General features: G+C 36.5%; 2 protein-coding genes across 2 annotated transcripts; both read right to left on the bottom strand.

Moving 5' to 3' along the window:
- Positions 1-232: 232 nt before the first annotated feature.
- On the bottom strand, positions 233-3644 carry LOC134535300 (uncharacterized). Its single transcript, XM_063374368.1, has 2 exons — positions 3599-3644; positions 233-1331 (listed from the first exon to the last, which is right to left on the bottom strand). The coding sequence occupies exons 1-2, from the start codon at positions 3611-3613 to the stop codon at positions 453-455; spliced, it is 894 nt and encodes a 297-aa protein (XP_063230438.1). The 5' UTR covers positions 3614-3644; the 3' UTR covers positions 233-452.
- An 8088-nt stretch (positions 3645-11732) lies between these two features.
- LOC134535302 (uncharacterized) lies at positions 11733-14385 on the bottom strand. Its single transcript, XM_063374370.1, has 2 exons — positions 14340-14385; positions 11733-12918 (listed from the first exon to the last, which is right to left on the bottom strand). The coding sequence occupies exons 1-2, from the start codon at positions 14352-14354 to the stop codon at positions 11932-11934; spliced, it is 1002 nt and encodes a 333-aa protein (XP_063230440.1). The 5' UTR covers positions 14355-14385; the 3' UTR covers positions 11733-11931.
- Positions 14386-16462: the final 2077 nt, after the last annotated feature.

Genomic DNA, 16462 nt, shown 5'->3' on the forward strand with positions numbered 1-16462 from the left:
CTGAGTTTTATGTAAAATTTATTTATAGCAAATCAATATGTAAGCATTTGTTCAATAAAATACAGTTACAATGAAACATTTCAGACATTTTCGGGAAAAGTATTCACGCGCATTACTTAGTAAGAAATTTTTAACACATTTAGATATTAAAACCAATCACATGAACCAATTTTTTATCTGATATAATAGAAAGAATCATGTATCATGTAATTAAATAAATACCAAAACAAAAATAGATGCATTATATTTATTTGTATAAAAGTACACAGTAACACAATAAATTAAGACCTAAATATATTGATTTAATATCATGGTAAAAATACACCCTTCTTCAATCTCAAAAGTAAAACAAGAAAATGTTAACTTTTTTTTGTAGGTGTTCCAGTAGAAACAAAATTATCCATTTCGCAGCTGATTAGGTTGACACAGTTTTTCATGAGTGGTATTTTTCATCAGTGCTTGCTGTATCCTAATCCATGGCCATAACCATACCCATGGCTAAAGCCTAATCCCAGGCCGTAGCCAGAGCCAGATGCATAGCCAAAGCTGAGTCCAGAACCGTAGCCGCCTCCTAAACCGCCGCCGATGCCGCCTCCTAAACCGCCGCCGATGCCGCCTCCAATCCCGGAAGCGTAGCCAAAGCCCCCGGCGCCGCCGAAGCCGCCTCCTTGGCCGGAGGAGATGAACACTGGCCTAGTGACGGTGACGGGCTGAGGCACTGGCACAGCCACGGGCTGAGGCACTTGCACAGGGACCGCCTGAGGCACGCTGACGGGGTAGGGCTGAGGGACTGCCACAGGCACGGCCTGAGGCACAGGTACAGCTACTGGCCTGGGCACACTCACAGGGTACGGCCTGGGCACAGAGACAGGTACGGGATGAGGGACACTGACGGGGTAGGGCCTGGGTACCGACACTGGGATGGGCTGTGCTACAGGTACGGGCACGGGCCTGTTGACGGTCACAGGTACGGGCTGGGCCACTGGAACCGCTACTGCTTGAGTCACGGTCCTCACTGCCGGAGCTGACACCGGCACTCCGATACCAGAGCCGATACCAAGGCCGGCACCTGAGCCAAACCCAATGACGGAACCGATGCCAGATCCGTATCCAAGACCACGGCCCAGGCCGTAGCCGCCACCATAGCCGCCTCCGTAGCCGCCACCATAGCCGCCTCCGTAGCCGCCATCATAGCCGCCCCCGTAGCCGCCACCATAGCTGCTTCCATAGCCACTCCCGTAGCTACTCAGTAGCCCTCGCTTCTCATGCTTCTTTTCTTCAGTGGCTGCGGCTCGGACTGTGGCTACGGCAGCCAGCAAGAAGGCGCAGGCCTGCGAACAAACAAGGTTACCATTAGAATGTATGCGTTAATTTAACATTTTTTAATTAATACATTTATCGATTTTATACATGATTTCATAAATTTTAACATGGACGATAAAGGAATTCTTTTGTATATTAGCGTAAATTTATTTTTGGTTCGTTATCCTTGGCAATGATTAGATTATAGGCATATATTAAACTTGGAATTTTAATCTAAAAATTTGATAATCCACGTGGCATTAAAATCAATACACACAAATTTAATTATTTTATTTATTTTGTATTATAAATTAAATGAAACCAATTATTAAGAATATAAACAATATACCTTGATCCAAATAAATATTTTATTTTAATTGTTTCGTTTAACATGTTTGAAGTATAATTTTTAACTTCGGAATTTTTTTAATGAATTTTATTGTTTTTTAAATAATATGAATTGCTGCATTTATGAATATTTTTATAACATTATTTATAATCTTTACCACCGGAAAATTTTATTTTTCATCTTTTTTAAGAAATACCCAGGCTGTTTAGAGTATTTGAAATATTTTTTGACTTTCTCATTCAACATCATTAGATTAAACTGCTAAATTCGTTGACACGATAAATAAATTTCAACCATTGTGATTGAGGATTTATGTGGTGAGATAGAAACCACAATATTCTGAGTTGTTCCCAAAAGTTTTTACGCCAGAAAAAAATTAAATCGTTTAATATTGAAAATTTGTATTCGTTGAGTAGAGCGCGCACATAAAATGATTTTCCAAAAAGAATAACAATGTGTATTCTTACAGTAATATTACATTTATAGTAATTTACAATTTACATAAAATGATAATAACATCACAAGGAAAACTATGAGTAAAACCTGTCACTATTACCGTATTTAGTCATTGCACTAAGTTAAGTATGTTTTGACGAAGTAACATATTAATTTTTGTTGATATAAAAATAGTTATGGCCTAAATACTGTTGAAACCAGTTTGCGTCTTTAGGTTCACATCCCTTTTGCTTACGTGGATTATGCTTCATCATCTCGGAATTTTTAAAAAAAATTTTCTATTCCTTTTTAAAATTTTAAAATTATTTATCCTTAATTATTCAATTTCAAAGTATAAATCGTATTTTTCAAACCACCTATTCCGTGTAGCAAATACATATCTGCAAACAGTTTCTAGTCTGTAAGCTCCGCGAAGAACGGCAAATATGAAGTTTAGCGGTATTTGCAAAAACAAAATGTTAAAAATCCAAAAATACTTTTATTATATGCTCTTTAACTTCCTCTTTTCATTAAACCAGGCTGAGATAAGAAATTCCAAATACTTTAGGGTATATCGCGGTTCTTATTTTGCAATAAAAGACCTGTGAAATGATTCGACCGACGCCATCTTTTTATTTTGCCATGTGTTCGTAAATGCCTAATTGATTAAAATGGTCGATTAGGTCAGGTCAGTTACATTATAAATACTTTCAAACTAGGAATACATTAAAAATAATGTGATTTAATTTTAATGGTTGTTTAGTTTTAAAGTATTTATAATGTAACTGACCTGACCAAATAAACCGGGACAAAGGATGAACAGTAGGAAATCACGTAATTTTTTTTGTTTGACTTATTACTTGCGCAACAATATACAAATAACAAATAAAAAATTAAAATTTGAAACGTTAAAAACTCACCTAAGTTAGAGGCGGGTACAATTCCTTTGCCTTTAGTAGAAAATGATGTAGTCGTTCACCTACGTCACGGAAAAAAAAAATCATACTCGTAAATAAGAAACAATAGTGCCTGCCGCATGAATGTACAGGTATTGTGACGAAAATTAAAAAATTCGATATCTCCTAAAGTATTTAGAATTTCTTATCTCCGCCGGGTTTAATGAAAGGAGGAAGTTAAAGAGCATATAATAAAAGTATTTTCGGATTTTTAACATTTTATTTTTCGCAAATACCACTAAACTACATATTTACCCGAAGAACCACTTATCATTCAACGCGAGCGACTAACAACTATCATGAAAATCACACCAGTTCTTAAGTGTTGACTTCAACAATTAGCCAAAGCTAAGACGTGTGCCTTGTCAAAACAAAAAAAAAATGCACATAAGCATTATTGCAGTTGATATCAAAATATTATTTAATGCAATATGGAGAGGACTAATCCTCCTTAAGGCGTTCAGTCATCCGGCTTACGGACGAGCGCGGTAATCGCACACGTGTTTCAAGTCTCGACTGTCGCCGACGCCAGGGCCTAACAGCCTGCTGCACTCACCAGAAGCAGTCTCATGTTTGCGCCGAGTGTGTGTGGAGAGTCGAGGATGACTGCTGTCTCGCTGCGGTCCCGCTGGTTTTATACGCCTTGTTCGGAAACTGCTCGCTTTCATAACACCCGCCGCTCCCTCCCTTCCTGCTCCGACTGGCGGGAGTTTGTTCTGCCTTCTTTCCTGGGCACGCATTCTCACCATGTTTAATCCGCTCATGCTTGCAGGAGCTTTGATCATAATATATATAAAGTAATAAAAAATCTAAACCGAACTGCAAGCAATGGATGGAATGGCCGTTACCATGGATACAAATAAATATCTACGCTCCAGATCTATTCCACAGAACTGTGCTATTTTTACCACGATAAAAGTATCCTATGACACTCTCCGGCCCATGAACTCTGTATGCAAAAAAAATCATGTCATCCGTTGCTTCGTTTCTTCGTGAAAGAAAACAAACCAACATACCCATTTTCGCTTCATAATATAAGCATTGAAAATAAATAACAGAACTCGCCAGCCATTATACAAATGTTGTGCACTTATAAAGTTAGTAGAACTGCCCGACACGAGATGGCATTGTGATCGCCTCGTCGAGCTGGTGGCGCTGTTGTTCCTAGGGCAGGGCGCTGTTTCTCTGACTAAACAACACGCGAGTAGAAAAATAAAATTAAATAAAAGTGTTTTATTACGCCAAGTTATATTATAGTTCATTTTTTTTAGCTTACTTACACTGCGCTTTGCCTAATATAGTATGAAGGATAGTAAGTGAAATTTGACAGCAGGACTAGATTGTGTTTTAAAACGATAAAAATTAGTTAGCGCATTAAATATGGTTGACGGAAGGTAACAATAAAATTGAGTTGTCGGTGTAGAAGTCATATGCGGAAATGTGCGTACAACAGCACTGCAGTGCTACTTTCAGTTCTGCATGACCGTGCACACCGGAAAAAAAAGTCGCAGTGTTGGTTTGGGCGGTAAAACCATGAGCAGTTTCAGACGGGTTTGCCCGAGCCCCGAGTTCAAATTGGTTCGTTTTATAAAATGAATTAATTTTGATTTATATTTAGAAATTCTCGCCGACAAAAAGTCTTTAGAGACGGTTGAACGATACCACAGTGAGTTGAAACGGTGACGAGATGCATTAGTGCGGAAATTATGAATATTACAACATACCGGCTGACGGCACCTTTTACAATTCCGAAAAAAAATGGGTTTAGTATTCACGCCGGGAGTATCCTAGTTGGGCCGGGCCCTTCTCAGGAGCCCTCTCGTGCTGCTCAGCTCAGAGTGTCTCAGCATCCAGAAGCTAAACCGTCCTGTATACCGCGAGCTACAGCCACCGAAGCCAACCAGACTGTCGAGCTGGACAGCAGTGGGCGGATAGCAATCCGCCAATCTTTACCCCAAGGTAAACAACCAATGAACGATCAGTCACGCCTTCTTTAAAAGATAGGCCACTACACGCTGTTGTATATTTTTTATTAATGAAGCTCTAATTCAACCATCAAAATAATCATTTATTTAATTTATTGTTAAATTATATATTTTTTAAATCAATACATAAACTTTAATGTAACATTAAAATGTTAAGGAAGCAGCAATATTTTTTTATAAAGGACTTTAGCCGATATTGTGTTACGTTTGTCATTTAAAACAATAAAGGCCTATATTTGAACTTGTTTCTACCAGCCAAATTTCGGAAAAGCAAAAACTTGTTATACTGAGAGCTACCAAGTGAGTTTAAATTCTTCAGTTGCTTTTTTCTATAAAAAAGAAAGAAAATAAACGATAAAGGAAAAATCATGTATTTCTTATAACATGACATTACCGCAAAATACAAAACGATCAGAAAATAGACGGCATTCCAATATTAATGTCTCTCGACATATTGAAATAGACATTAATATTTTTAAAAAATAATTTTTGTTGTAGGAATCCTACTAATATTATACACGCAAAATTTTGTAAGTATGGATGGATGTTTGTTACTCTTTCACGTAAATACTACAGAATGGATTTGAATGAAATTTGGCCTACAGCTAGCTTATAACCTGGATTAACACATATACCCCATATTGATAAGAAGTTCCATCCCTAAGGGAGTGAAAAAGTAATAATTTCATTTTATAACAGCAAAAATCATAGGTCATAGACATACAAATAGTGAGTGAGTATCATTTCTCTATGTCGACACACGATCATACACATAGTAAGGTCTGGCAAATTAATATTTTTCTTCTTGGTGAGACCAGTCCGCTTAGTGGAGCTCGCAGCGGCTAGCAAAATAAAGGCGCTAATAACAGTTTTGTTCTTAACTTCGTCAATAGATAGAGTTGCCTTGAATTTTAAACGCACCATCGTTTGATGCGTTTGTCATGTCTTTAATTTTCGTTTGTTTGTGCCGTATGCGTTCCTATACCATTCATTCGATTGCGATGAAATTTTGGTGATTTGTTATGCGCATGCCCATGAAGGTTACTGAGACGGTATAACTATTTTTCAATAGTTGGAGCACGAATCGTGTCAAAAAATGTGTTTATTTCATTTTATATAGCGGCACTTCGTCTGTTTTTGTTGTATAAGTGCGTACGCATGACACAATTTATTTAAATATAAAAGAGAGACAGAGATAGAGTGATATATATATATATATATATAGTGAGATAGAGACGGAGAGATAAGTTGAGATAGAGCGAGGTAGAGAGAATGAAATGGGTTAGATAAAGAGATATACCTATAGATGTATAGAGCTACTAGCTGCAATACTCGGCGTTGCCCGGGCTGAACACAGGGTGAAGTGGACCTTTTTCGAAATCAGATGTAGTTAGTAATTGTCTTCTTAATTTGAATGTCAAGTGTGAAAATTAATTTATATCACTTTCAGATCCCGACAGACGTTGTTCTGCCAGTTATAGTTATTTACCTGGTCTGTATGTAATTTAGACTTTATAAAGCAATGTAGAAAAAAGCTGAAAAATAAGAGATGACTAATATTGGAAAGATTCCATTATCTAGCTAATGCTCGGCCTGCATTAAAATGCCTCATTCAGTTTTGTTTTGTAATATGTTTGAAGTAGTTCTACATATACAAAATCATATAGCCATCTCTCTCTATATATATATCTTTATCTACATCTATATACATCTATGTATCTCTCTATCTCTATTTATCTCTTTATATCTACATATATACTTCCCACTATCTCTATATCTTCTATATATAAGTCTCTATATAGCTCTATATAGTATGACACCTTTTTTACTGCTTGTTCTTCAGTGAGCAGCGAAATTACTACAATATCTCTTTTTTTATTTGTCTAGGCAGCAAGCAAGTCGAAATAAAACATGTAGAATGTAATTACAAAAAAAAATTCGGCTTTTACTAGAACCCCATCCTTGGTCAACAACGGAGAAGTTCACAAGCTGCAGAAGCATTTTAGTATCATTTGTTCTTTTTTTTTTAATTTTTAATTTTTATTATTTTCATTATTTTTATATTTTATCTGTGATTTATTGGTATTAAGGAAAACGTGCTTTAGTTTTCTCCATGTGCTCCTGATATTTTTCTGACAATATTTTTATGGTTTTCTCGATGTACTCCTGATTATTCCTGTGGTTTCTCCAAGTGCTTCTGGTAATTCCTGTTTTTCAACGTGCTTCTGGTTATTTCTAAGAAATCGCTATCTGCATTAAAATTTTTTTAATAAATGAAGCATGCAATTTTATTTATAAGTTACATTTAAAGTGGGAATTTCTGTCACCAAATTACATAACTAAAAAAATATTTTATCAGTTGAAATTCAAAGAAAAAATTGGTTGTCTGTAAAGTCGGTGTACGGACGATAGTTTAATGTGACAACGTCATAACAAAATATTAATGAAATGATTGCATACTTTTATGAATAAAATTGAATAATTTTTATTGAATTATCACTATTCTGTAGGGATACAAAGGATTGAAATTAAATCTACAATTTAATTGATAAATTTACCTTTATTTGCACTCATTTATTCAAATATGTTTATTACTTTAACGAACAGATTATTTTAACTATAACGTTTATACATGTTTGCTAATTAACTTCTTCCAATCTGTGTTATTCTGTAAAGGAAAGGACGATGATAGGAAAAGTAGGAAACGAATGGGAGTGTTTCAAGTTTAATGTGCCTCGAAAAAGTCAAATCGATGGTTGTTCCAATCGAGTGGAAGAGAGATAGATGTGGCGCAAGCGTACAATGAGCGTAACGGGACAAAGCGTAACGGGACAATGAGTCATCCTTTTTCGTGCGTGCAGCCGGCGTTCATCGATTTAGACAAACTTCCTTCTCCTTGGTGTCTAGCGAAGCCTACCTTTTTTTGCGATCGCGAGAGAGAATCCCGCATCCCACATAAAACAAATAATATTGACCACTACGCAACACGTAGCGTCATCTGTTGTTGAAAAGCAGAACTACTTGCGGTAAATTTCTTGTATGAGATAAATAACTCTTAATGATGAAAAATTAAAAAAATTCTATTTAAGTAATTGTTCCAATTGAAAACTCTCAATTTGCATCTAAAATTAGTCACAGAAGCTACCATGGATCCCGGTATTTTGTCTGCGTCTGAAACGGCAGGTGACCGCTAAGATACTGCAGCAAGGATTTTGACCTGAGAAGGAATACTAGGCTTCACGAGAGGAATGATCGTGTTATAAACCCACTACGCAAAACGTTTGCTGTAATCTGGGTGTAGCAGGTTGTTAACACAAATTGACGGCTTAAAAATACACGGTAAAACACGTAAAGCCAAGCCCACTTACGGGATAGTAAACATTGATAAAGATACTATACTAAGGAAGAGTGATGTTATTAGCTCTCCCGATCGCGACGAAGAACTTAAATTGAAGGATGCTGATGGATTAAGGAAGACTGAAACTATTTTAAGTATCATCACCGTGAAAAGTGAGAATACAATGAAGCCCATATTCAGAAGATCCTCCAAACTTTGGAAGATTTTAGACGATAAAGAAGCTTCTACGTCAACGATTTCTAGTTCGTACAGTAATTCAGGTGAAGACGCTGACTTCTATGGAAATGTCGACAATGACTCTGAAGCTGGTGACGCGATCGAAGACTCTGCTGAAGCACCTAAAGCATGCAAGATCGAAGACTGTGATGATGCCGTGAGACCAAAACGATGGAAACGTTGTAATAAAATAAAATATTCTGATAAAGTTTACGATGAACGCTGGGACATAACTGATATTAACAGTATTTATAATAAACATGCTTGGAAGATGGCAGCAGAAGAGATTAATTACTCATTATGGGAATATCCTAACATATTGTTTGACAGGTTAAGAATTCTACATGCTTCTCTTTGTGCAGGAAACTATTCGCACATCAAAGAAGTAGCCCTTATACTCAAAGAATGAGGGAAGCTGGCTACACACTATAATCACTTGCTTTACCTGTATTTTTATAAATAAACATAATAAATTATATTGAAAATTTTAAAAGTGATTGTGGTTATTTCAAGAATTATGATTTCTAGGCCTCAGTTCACGCTACTGCATGTTCAATGTCTGCATTACATGCCCATTCTCTTTCCTGTGTGTACTGTGAGTTACTTCCGTTTCCTGTGTATACTATGAGTTCATTCCGTTTTCTTTGTGTACTGAGGAAAATATATCGCGCCAATAATTATTTTAATAATTGAATTTTTTGGTGATTTTTGGAATATTGCCCGAATTTCTAGATATACAATTACAGATTTACAAGATGGCGGATTTATTGCCTTATGTGAGGCTGGTAGTAGATGAATTTAAGCTATTTTTAGGATTTTGAACATAATTTATTAAAAAAGTACTTTTTAATATAAAATTTTAATATTTCCATCGGTCAAGTATTGAACTAAGGACAGGAGCTAATCGAATCAATCAGTATATTAATTGAATATTTATTTAATGAATTTTGGTATTCCTCCCGAATTTCTACGTTAATTATTACGAATTTCCACAATGGCGTCCAAATTTCAAGTTGTGGCAATGCCACAGTAATAATAAATAAATAGTACACTCTAGTGGACAAAAATTAAATTAACATGTTGGTAGCACACTCTATCAGGCGAAAACAAGATGGTGGCCTCCAGTAGACAAAACCAAGATGGCACATATAGCGTCATACTATCTGGCGATATAGCCACCTTGGCATTAGTGGTGGGAGGTCAGTCTGTCAGTGGCTTCCGTGGAGGAAGGATCTATCGTCATTTATTTTGACCTCACCGGGTTCGAACCAAGAACGTAAGTGTATGTTAAAAAATATTTTATTAAAATTTGATTATTTACATTTTTTTTATAAATTTAAAAATTTTTCCTTAATTTATAGCATAAAAATTATGGATTTTCAAGATGGCAACCGTAAAGAAAATTGCGACTATCTAGAATTCAAGATATTGTCCGTAACGAAACGTACTATGATTATGTCATACACGTCAAAGATGGCGGGCGTAACGAAATGTGCAACATTTCTAGAATCCAAGATGGCGACCGTAAATATATGTGCAACGGTGTTTTTTTAATAATTTTTATTAAAATTTTATTAATTAAATTTTTTATGAACTTAAATTTTTTTACCGATTTACTAGTAAAAAAAATTACAGATTTTCAAAGTGGTGGGAATAACGTAAATTGGAACGGTGACGACGTAATCAAATATGTGGCCATATCATCCTAATTGTCAAGGTACGGTTTAGACCGGCTAGTCGCAAAGGAATTTAATCCTTTTTTTTTTTTTTTTTTTTTAAATTTCTAAAGCCAGCGGCATTTTTAAGGACTAAAACGGTAAATTTTCCCTCAAAATGGGAATTTTACGGACAAAAATGGAATTTTTTTTGGAATTTTTTAGTAATTTTGAGTCAATTTTAAGGAATTGTGATTCATTTTTGAGTGAAAAATTGCCGCCGTGACGTAAGAGAAGTCGGTCATTGACCCGGCACCAAGCACCACGGCCTAAAAGCCTTACGCCGGAGCCCCTTTCCTACACTACTATTAATACACTAGGTAAATCAACATTAAATAATTAAACATTACAAAAATTTACGGCTAGAATTTTGCTGGAACTCTATCGTTGCTGAACAAAGGAAAAAGTCAAGAAATCATATTTTTTTTTGGAAATTTTAACTATTTTTTTTTGTTATTTTAATAAATTTTATTTTTATTTATTTTTTCTTCCCTCCCTTTTGCATTGATCTTTGGATGTATACGTAAAAAAATTCTGGTAGTTTTATGTTATGATAATATGTTGTATGAAAACATCAACACAGTCAAAATAACAGGATAAAAATAGCATTAGTTATTGATTTGTTCCCGTTGTAAGTATACTATAAATCGCAAAATGGAAACTATTAAAATAATAACTCATACCCGTTAAGAGCACCTAGATATACCAAGTAGAAAGCAAAGCAGCTTCTTCCATTGTCTGTTTTCTCCAGGGCCATTAATAATACCAGCACATGTTATTTCAAGATAAAAAAGAAAAGACTGAAATATGACTGGATGATTTCAGAATTATCATGAAATTATTTCGGAAATAAATTTAAGCAAAAAAAAATTAACATGGCTGGACATGGGGTCCTCACATATGTGCGTCCTATATTTTACAATTGCGTGACCTTGCTTGATCTGATTAATTTTTGTATGTTTTGACACTCTCTCAAATTATGAGATCTCTTAAAATGGCTTATGTTAACTACAATAAAACTAATGACATTAGAAATATTTGTATCAATTCCCTGCATATACTACTTTTTAAATAAGATCAATTATATATAACACAAAAATATTGCAATAAATAAAGTAAAAAACATTGTAAATTAAGCTAAGAAACTTGTCACTGTACTAACATAGAATCAAAGATTTATCATTTGTTCTGAGTTTTATATCAAATTTATTTTTGAGCAACTTTTCTACTGATACTTATATAATTTGTTACAATTAGACATTTCAGACAATTACGAGAAAAATTAGTCTTCCGCATTACTTTGTAGGAAATTTTCCAATACAAACAAAGTTTAAAACCAATTCATTTAGTCAAGTCTTTTACAGACTTAAAAGAAAAATCATGTATCATGTAATGCAATAAATACCAAAACAAAAATAGATTGCATTATTTATTTGTATAAAAATAAACAGTAACACAATGAATTGAGTGCAAAATATATTTATTAAATATTCAATAGCAAAAGTACAAGTAAAAAGTTGACATCTTGATGACTTTAGTGGGTGTTCCAGTATAAAAAATACGATTCATTTCGCAGCTGACTAGGCGAACATACTCTCATGTGCAATATTTTTCATCAGTGCTTGCTGTATCCTAATCCATGGCCATAACCATATCCAGAGCTATAGCCGGAACTGAATCCGTGGCTAGACCCGGATCCATAGCTGAGTCCTGAGCCGTAGCCGATAGCTCCCAAGCTGCTGTCTCCGTGTTCAGAATCGTAGCCGCCGTCGATGCCTCCTCCGATGCCGCCTCCGTAGCCGCCTCCGTAGCCACCTCCGTAGCCGCCGCCGATGCCGCCTCCAATCCCGGAAGCGTAGCCAAAGCCCCCGGCGCCGCCGAAGCCGCCTCCTTGGCCGGAGGAGATGAACACTGGCCTAGTGACGGTGACGGGCTGAGGCACTGGCACAGCCACGGGCTGAGGCACTTGCACAGGGACCGGCTGAGGCACGCTGACGGGGTAGGGATGAGGGACTGGCACAGGCACGGCCTGAGGCACAGGCACAGCTACTGGCCTGGGCACACTCACAGGGTACGGCCTGGGCACAGAGACAGGTACGGGATGAGGGACACTGACGGGGTAGGGCCTGGGTACCGACACTGGGATGGGCTGTGCTACAGGTACGGGCACGGGCCTGTTGACGGTCACAGGTACGGGCTGGGCCACTGGAACCGCTACTGCTTGAGTCACGGTCCTCACTGCCGGAGCTGACACCGCCACTCCGATACCAGAGCCGATACCAAGGCCGGCGCCTGAGCCAAACCCAATGCCGGAACCGAAGCCAGAGCCGTATCCAAGACCACCGCCCAGGCCGTAGCCGCCACCATAGCCGCCTCCGTAGCCGCCTCCGTAGCTGCCTCCGTAGCCACCACCATAGCCGCCACCATAGCCGCCACCATAGCCGCCTCCGTAGCCGCCTCCGTAGCTGCCTCCGTAGCCGCCACCATAGCCGCCATCATAGCCGCCCCCGTAGCTACTCAGTAGGCCTCGTTTCTCTTGCTTCTTTTCTTCAGTGGCTGCGGCTCGGACTGTGGCTACGGCAGCCAGCAAGAAGGCGCAGGACTGCGAACAAACAAGGTTACCATTAGATTGTATGCGTTAATTTAACATTTTTTTAATTAATACATTTATCGATTTTTACATGATTTCATAAATTTTAACATTGACGAGTAAAGGAATTATTTTGTAAATTATTGTAATTTATTTATTGTTTGTTATCTTTGGCAATGAATAGATGATAGGAATAGAATAAACTTGGCATTTTAATCTCAAATCTTTGATAATTCATTTGGCTTTAAAATCAACACACACAAATTTCATTATTTAATTTACATTATAAATTTAATCAAACAAATTATTAAGAATATAAACAATATATATTTTAACATATTGTTATAATTCTTCCGTTGTACAAATATGAACTAATATTTTTATCTTTGGGTTTGATCTAATGCATTTTGTGTCTTTGGTTTTAAAATAACATTAATTGTAGCATATAATAATATTTTCATAAAATTATTTGTAATATTTACCCCAGAAAATTTTTATCTTCAATCTTCTTTAGAAAAAAACGTAGGCTGTATCGAGTAATTAAAACACATATTTACTTTATCATTTAATATCATTATATTAAACTGCTAAATTCGCTGATATGTTAAAAATAAATTTCGTCCAATGTGAATGAGGATTGATGAGGTGAGATAGTAACCAAAATATTCTGCGATTATTCCAAAAGTTTTTATGCTAAAGACAATTTAATTGTTTGATATTGAAATTTTTTTCTTTTAGGTAGAGTGCACTCATACAATTATTTACAAAAATAATTATTATGTTTATCCTTACAGTATTATACATTTGTAGTCATTCACAACTATTACTTATATATTAAATACTAATAACATCACAAGACAAACTATTTTAATAGTAACTTACTATTAACTTATTTAGCCATTACACTTAATTATTAAGTATGTTTAACGTAGTAACATACTAGTTTTTGTTGATATAAAAATTGTTATGACATAAAAACGGTTGAAATATGTTTGGTAACTTTGGGTTCCTATTCCTCTCGCTTACGTGGACAACGCTCCGTCATTTTGGATTTTTCTATTAAGGTTATTATAATTTAAATTTTAAAAATATTTATTTTAAATTCTACCATTTCAATGCATAAATAATTTCTTCCAGAATACCGAAACCAATTATCATTGAACTCGAACGACAACATATATAATGATAATCACACCAGTTCGTAAGTGTTCACTTCAACAATTAGCCAAAGCTAAGTCATATGCATTGTCAAAAAAAAATGCACAGAAGCATTATTGCAATTGGTATCAAAAAATTTAATAATGCAATATCGAGAGGACTAATCCCACTTAAGTCGTTTAGACATCCGGCTTACGGACGAGCGCGGTAATCGCACACGTGTTTCAAGTCTCGACTGTCGCCGACGCCAGGGCCTAACAGCCTGCTGCACTCACCAGAAGCAGTCTCATGGTTGCGCCGAGTGTGTGTGGAGAGTCGAGGATGACTGCTGTCTCGCTGCGGTCCCGCTGGTTTTATACGCCTTGTTCGGCAACTGCTCGCTTTCATAACACCCGCCGCTCCCTCCCTTCCTGCTCCGACTGGCGGGAGTTTGTTCTGCCTTCTTTCCTGGGCACGCATTCTCGCCATGTTTGCTCCGCTCATGCTTGCAGGAGCTTTGATCATAATATATATAAAGCAATAGAAAAATCTAAACCAAATTGCAAGCAATGGATGGAAAGGCCGTTACCATGGATACAAATAAATATCTACGCTCCAGATCTATTCCACAGAACTGTGCTTTTTTACCAAGATAAAAGTATCCTATGACACTCTCCGGCCCATGAAATCTGTATGCAAAAAAAAATCATGCCATCCGTTGCTTCGTTTCTGCGTGAAAGAAAACAAACCAACAACCCATTTTCGCTTCATAATATAAGCATTGAAAATAAGTTATAGAACTCACCAAGCCATTATAAATTTTTGTGGACTTATATAGTTAGTAGGACTGCCCGACACGAGATGGCATTGTGATCGCCTCGTCGAGATGATGGCGCCGTTGTACGGTAAACAGGGACGGTATTAATCAATTCATTATCTATATATATATATAAAAGAAAGTCCTGTTAGTTACACTATTTATAACTCAAGAACGGCTGAACCGATTTGGCTGAAAATTGGTAGGGAGGTAGCTTAGAATCAGGAGACGAACATAGGATACTTTATATCCTGTTACCGGGGGAAAAAATAATAATATTTTAAAAATCTAAAATTACGCTTTATATTGAAAACCAAACTCAAAAATAGAAAATCAAGAAAGTATATTGTTCACAATAATCGTAACCCACTCTCACTTTTCATTTAATTAAATGTCACTTTTCATTTAATTAAATGTCACAATATTTAGTAGACTTTGTTTATATCGTGCCAAAGACAAACTGAAAGAAAAGAGTTCGCACATGAGCGAAATGGTTTTCTTTACAATGTGCGAACTCTTTTCTTTCAGTTTGTCTTTTACGCGATATAAACAAAGCCTACTAAATATTGTGAAATTATATAAATTGATGAAAATCTTATTTTGCAAATTGAATAATGGATTAATCTTCTCAAATTAGTGTATTGTCATGGGTCGTCGATAAATCTACAATGTTTGAATGAAATCTGGCCGTTTAAAGTCGTTCAAAATCGCAACCAAAGGAGTCGTTTACAAACATACAAACAAACATACAGGTGAAGCTAATATAAAGCGCGTAAAAAGAAACACATTTGAAAGCAAATTTGACAAAAGAAATAGGAATGAAATACATGTACTAGACACGCAATGACCACGCAATGTATACACCAAACACGCAATGCACACACCGAACACGTAGTGTATACACAGTACACACAGTACACACACCAAGGGCGCATCGTACACACGTACACACACTGAACACACAGTACACCTAATGGACGCACAGTACACACACTGGACACACTACAAAAACTTGACACACAGTACATACAGACCTCGCACTGGACGCACAGTACACACAGCGCACACACTGGACGCACAGTACACACACTGAACGCATAGTACACGCACTGGACGCACAGTACACAAAGTACACACACGGAACACACGTACACACACTAGACGCACAGTACACACAGTACACACATTAGATGCACAGTACACACAGTACACACACTGGACGCACAGTACACACAGTACAAACACTGAACGTACAGTACACACAGTACACACATTACACACACTGAACACACAGTAAACACATTGAACATACAGTACACATACACTGGACACACAATACACACACACATTTTAATAAAGGAAGTATAATTGGACGTAATTTCAATTAGTGTAAAAATATCTCATCAGTTCGATACGATCTCATCAGCTTCTGTCAGCTTGTGAACTTCTCATTTTTGAACAAGGATAGAGCTATAGTACAAGCCAGAATTTTTTGTAATATTTTAATTTTTTATTCTTATTTTTTATAATTTTTTTTCCCTTTAATTTTACTGACATCAAAGAAAATGTGTGACGATTTTTTCCGTGTGCTCCCGATTATTC

Source organism: Bacillus rossius, chromosome 8, assembly GCF_032445375.1.
Source record: "Bacillus rossius redtenbacheri isolate Brsri chromosome 8, Brsri_v3, whole genome shotgun sequence".
In the NCBI taxonomy this organism is placed as follows: Eukaryota; Metazoa; Arthropoda; class Insecta; order Phasmatodea; family Bacillidae; genus Bacillus; species Bacillus rossius.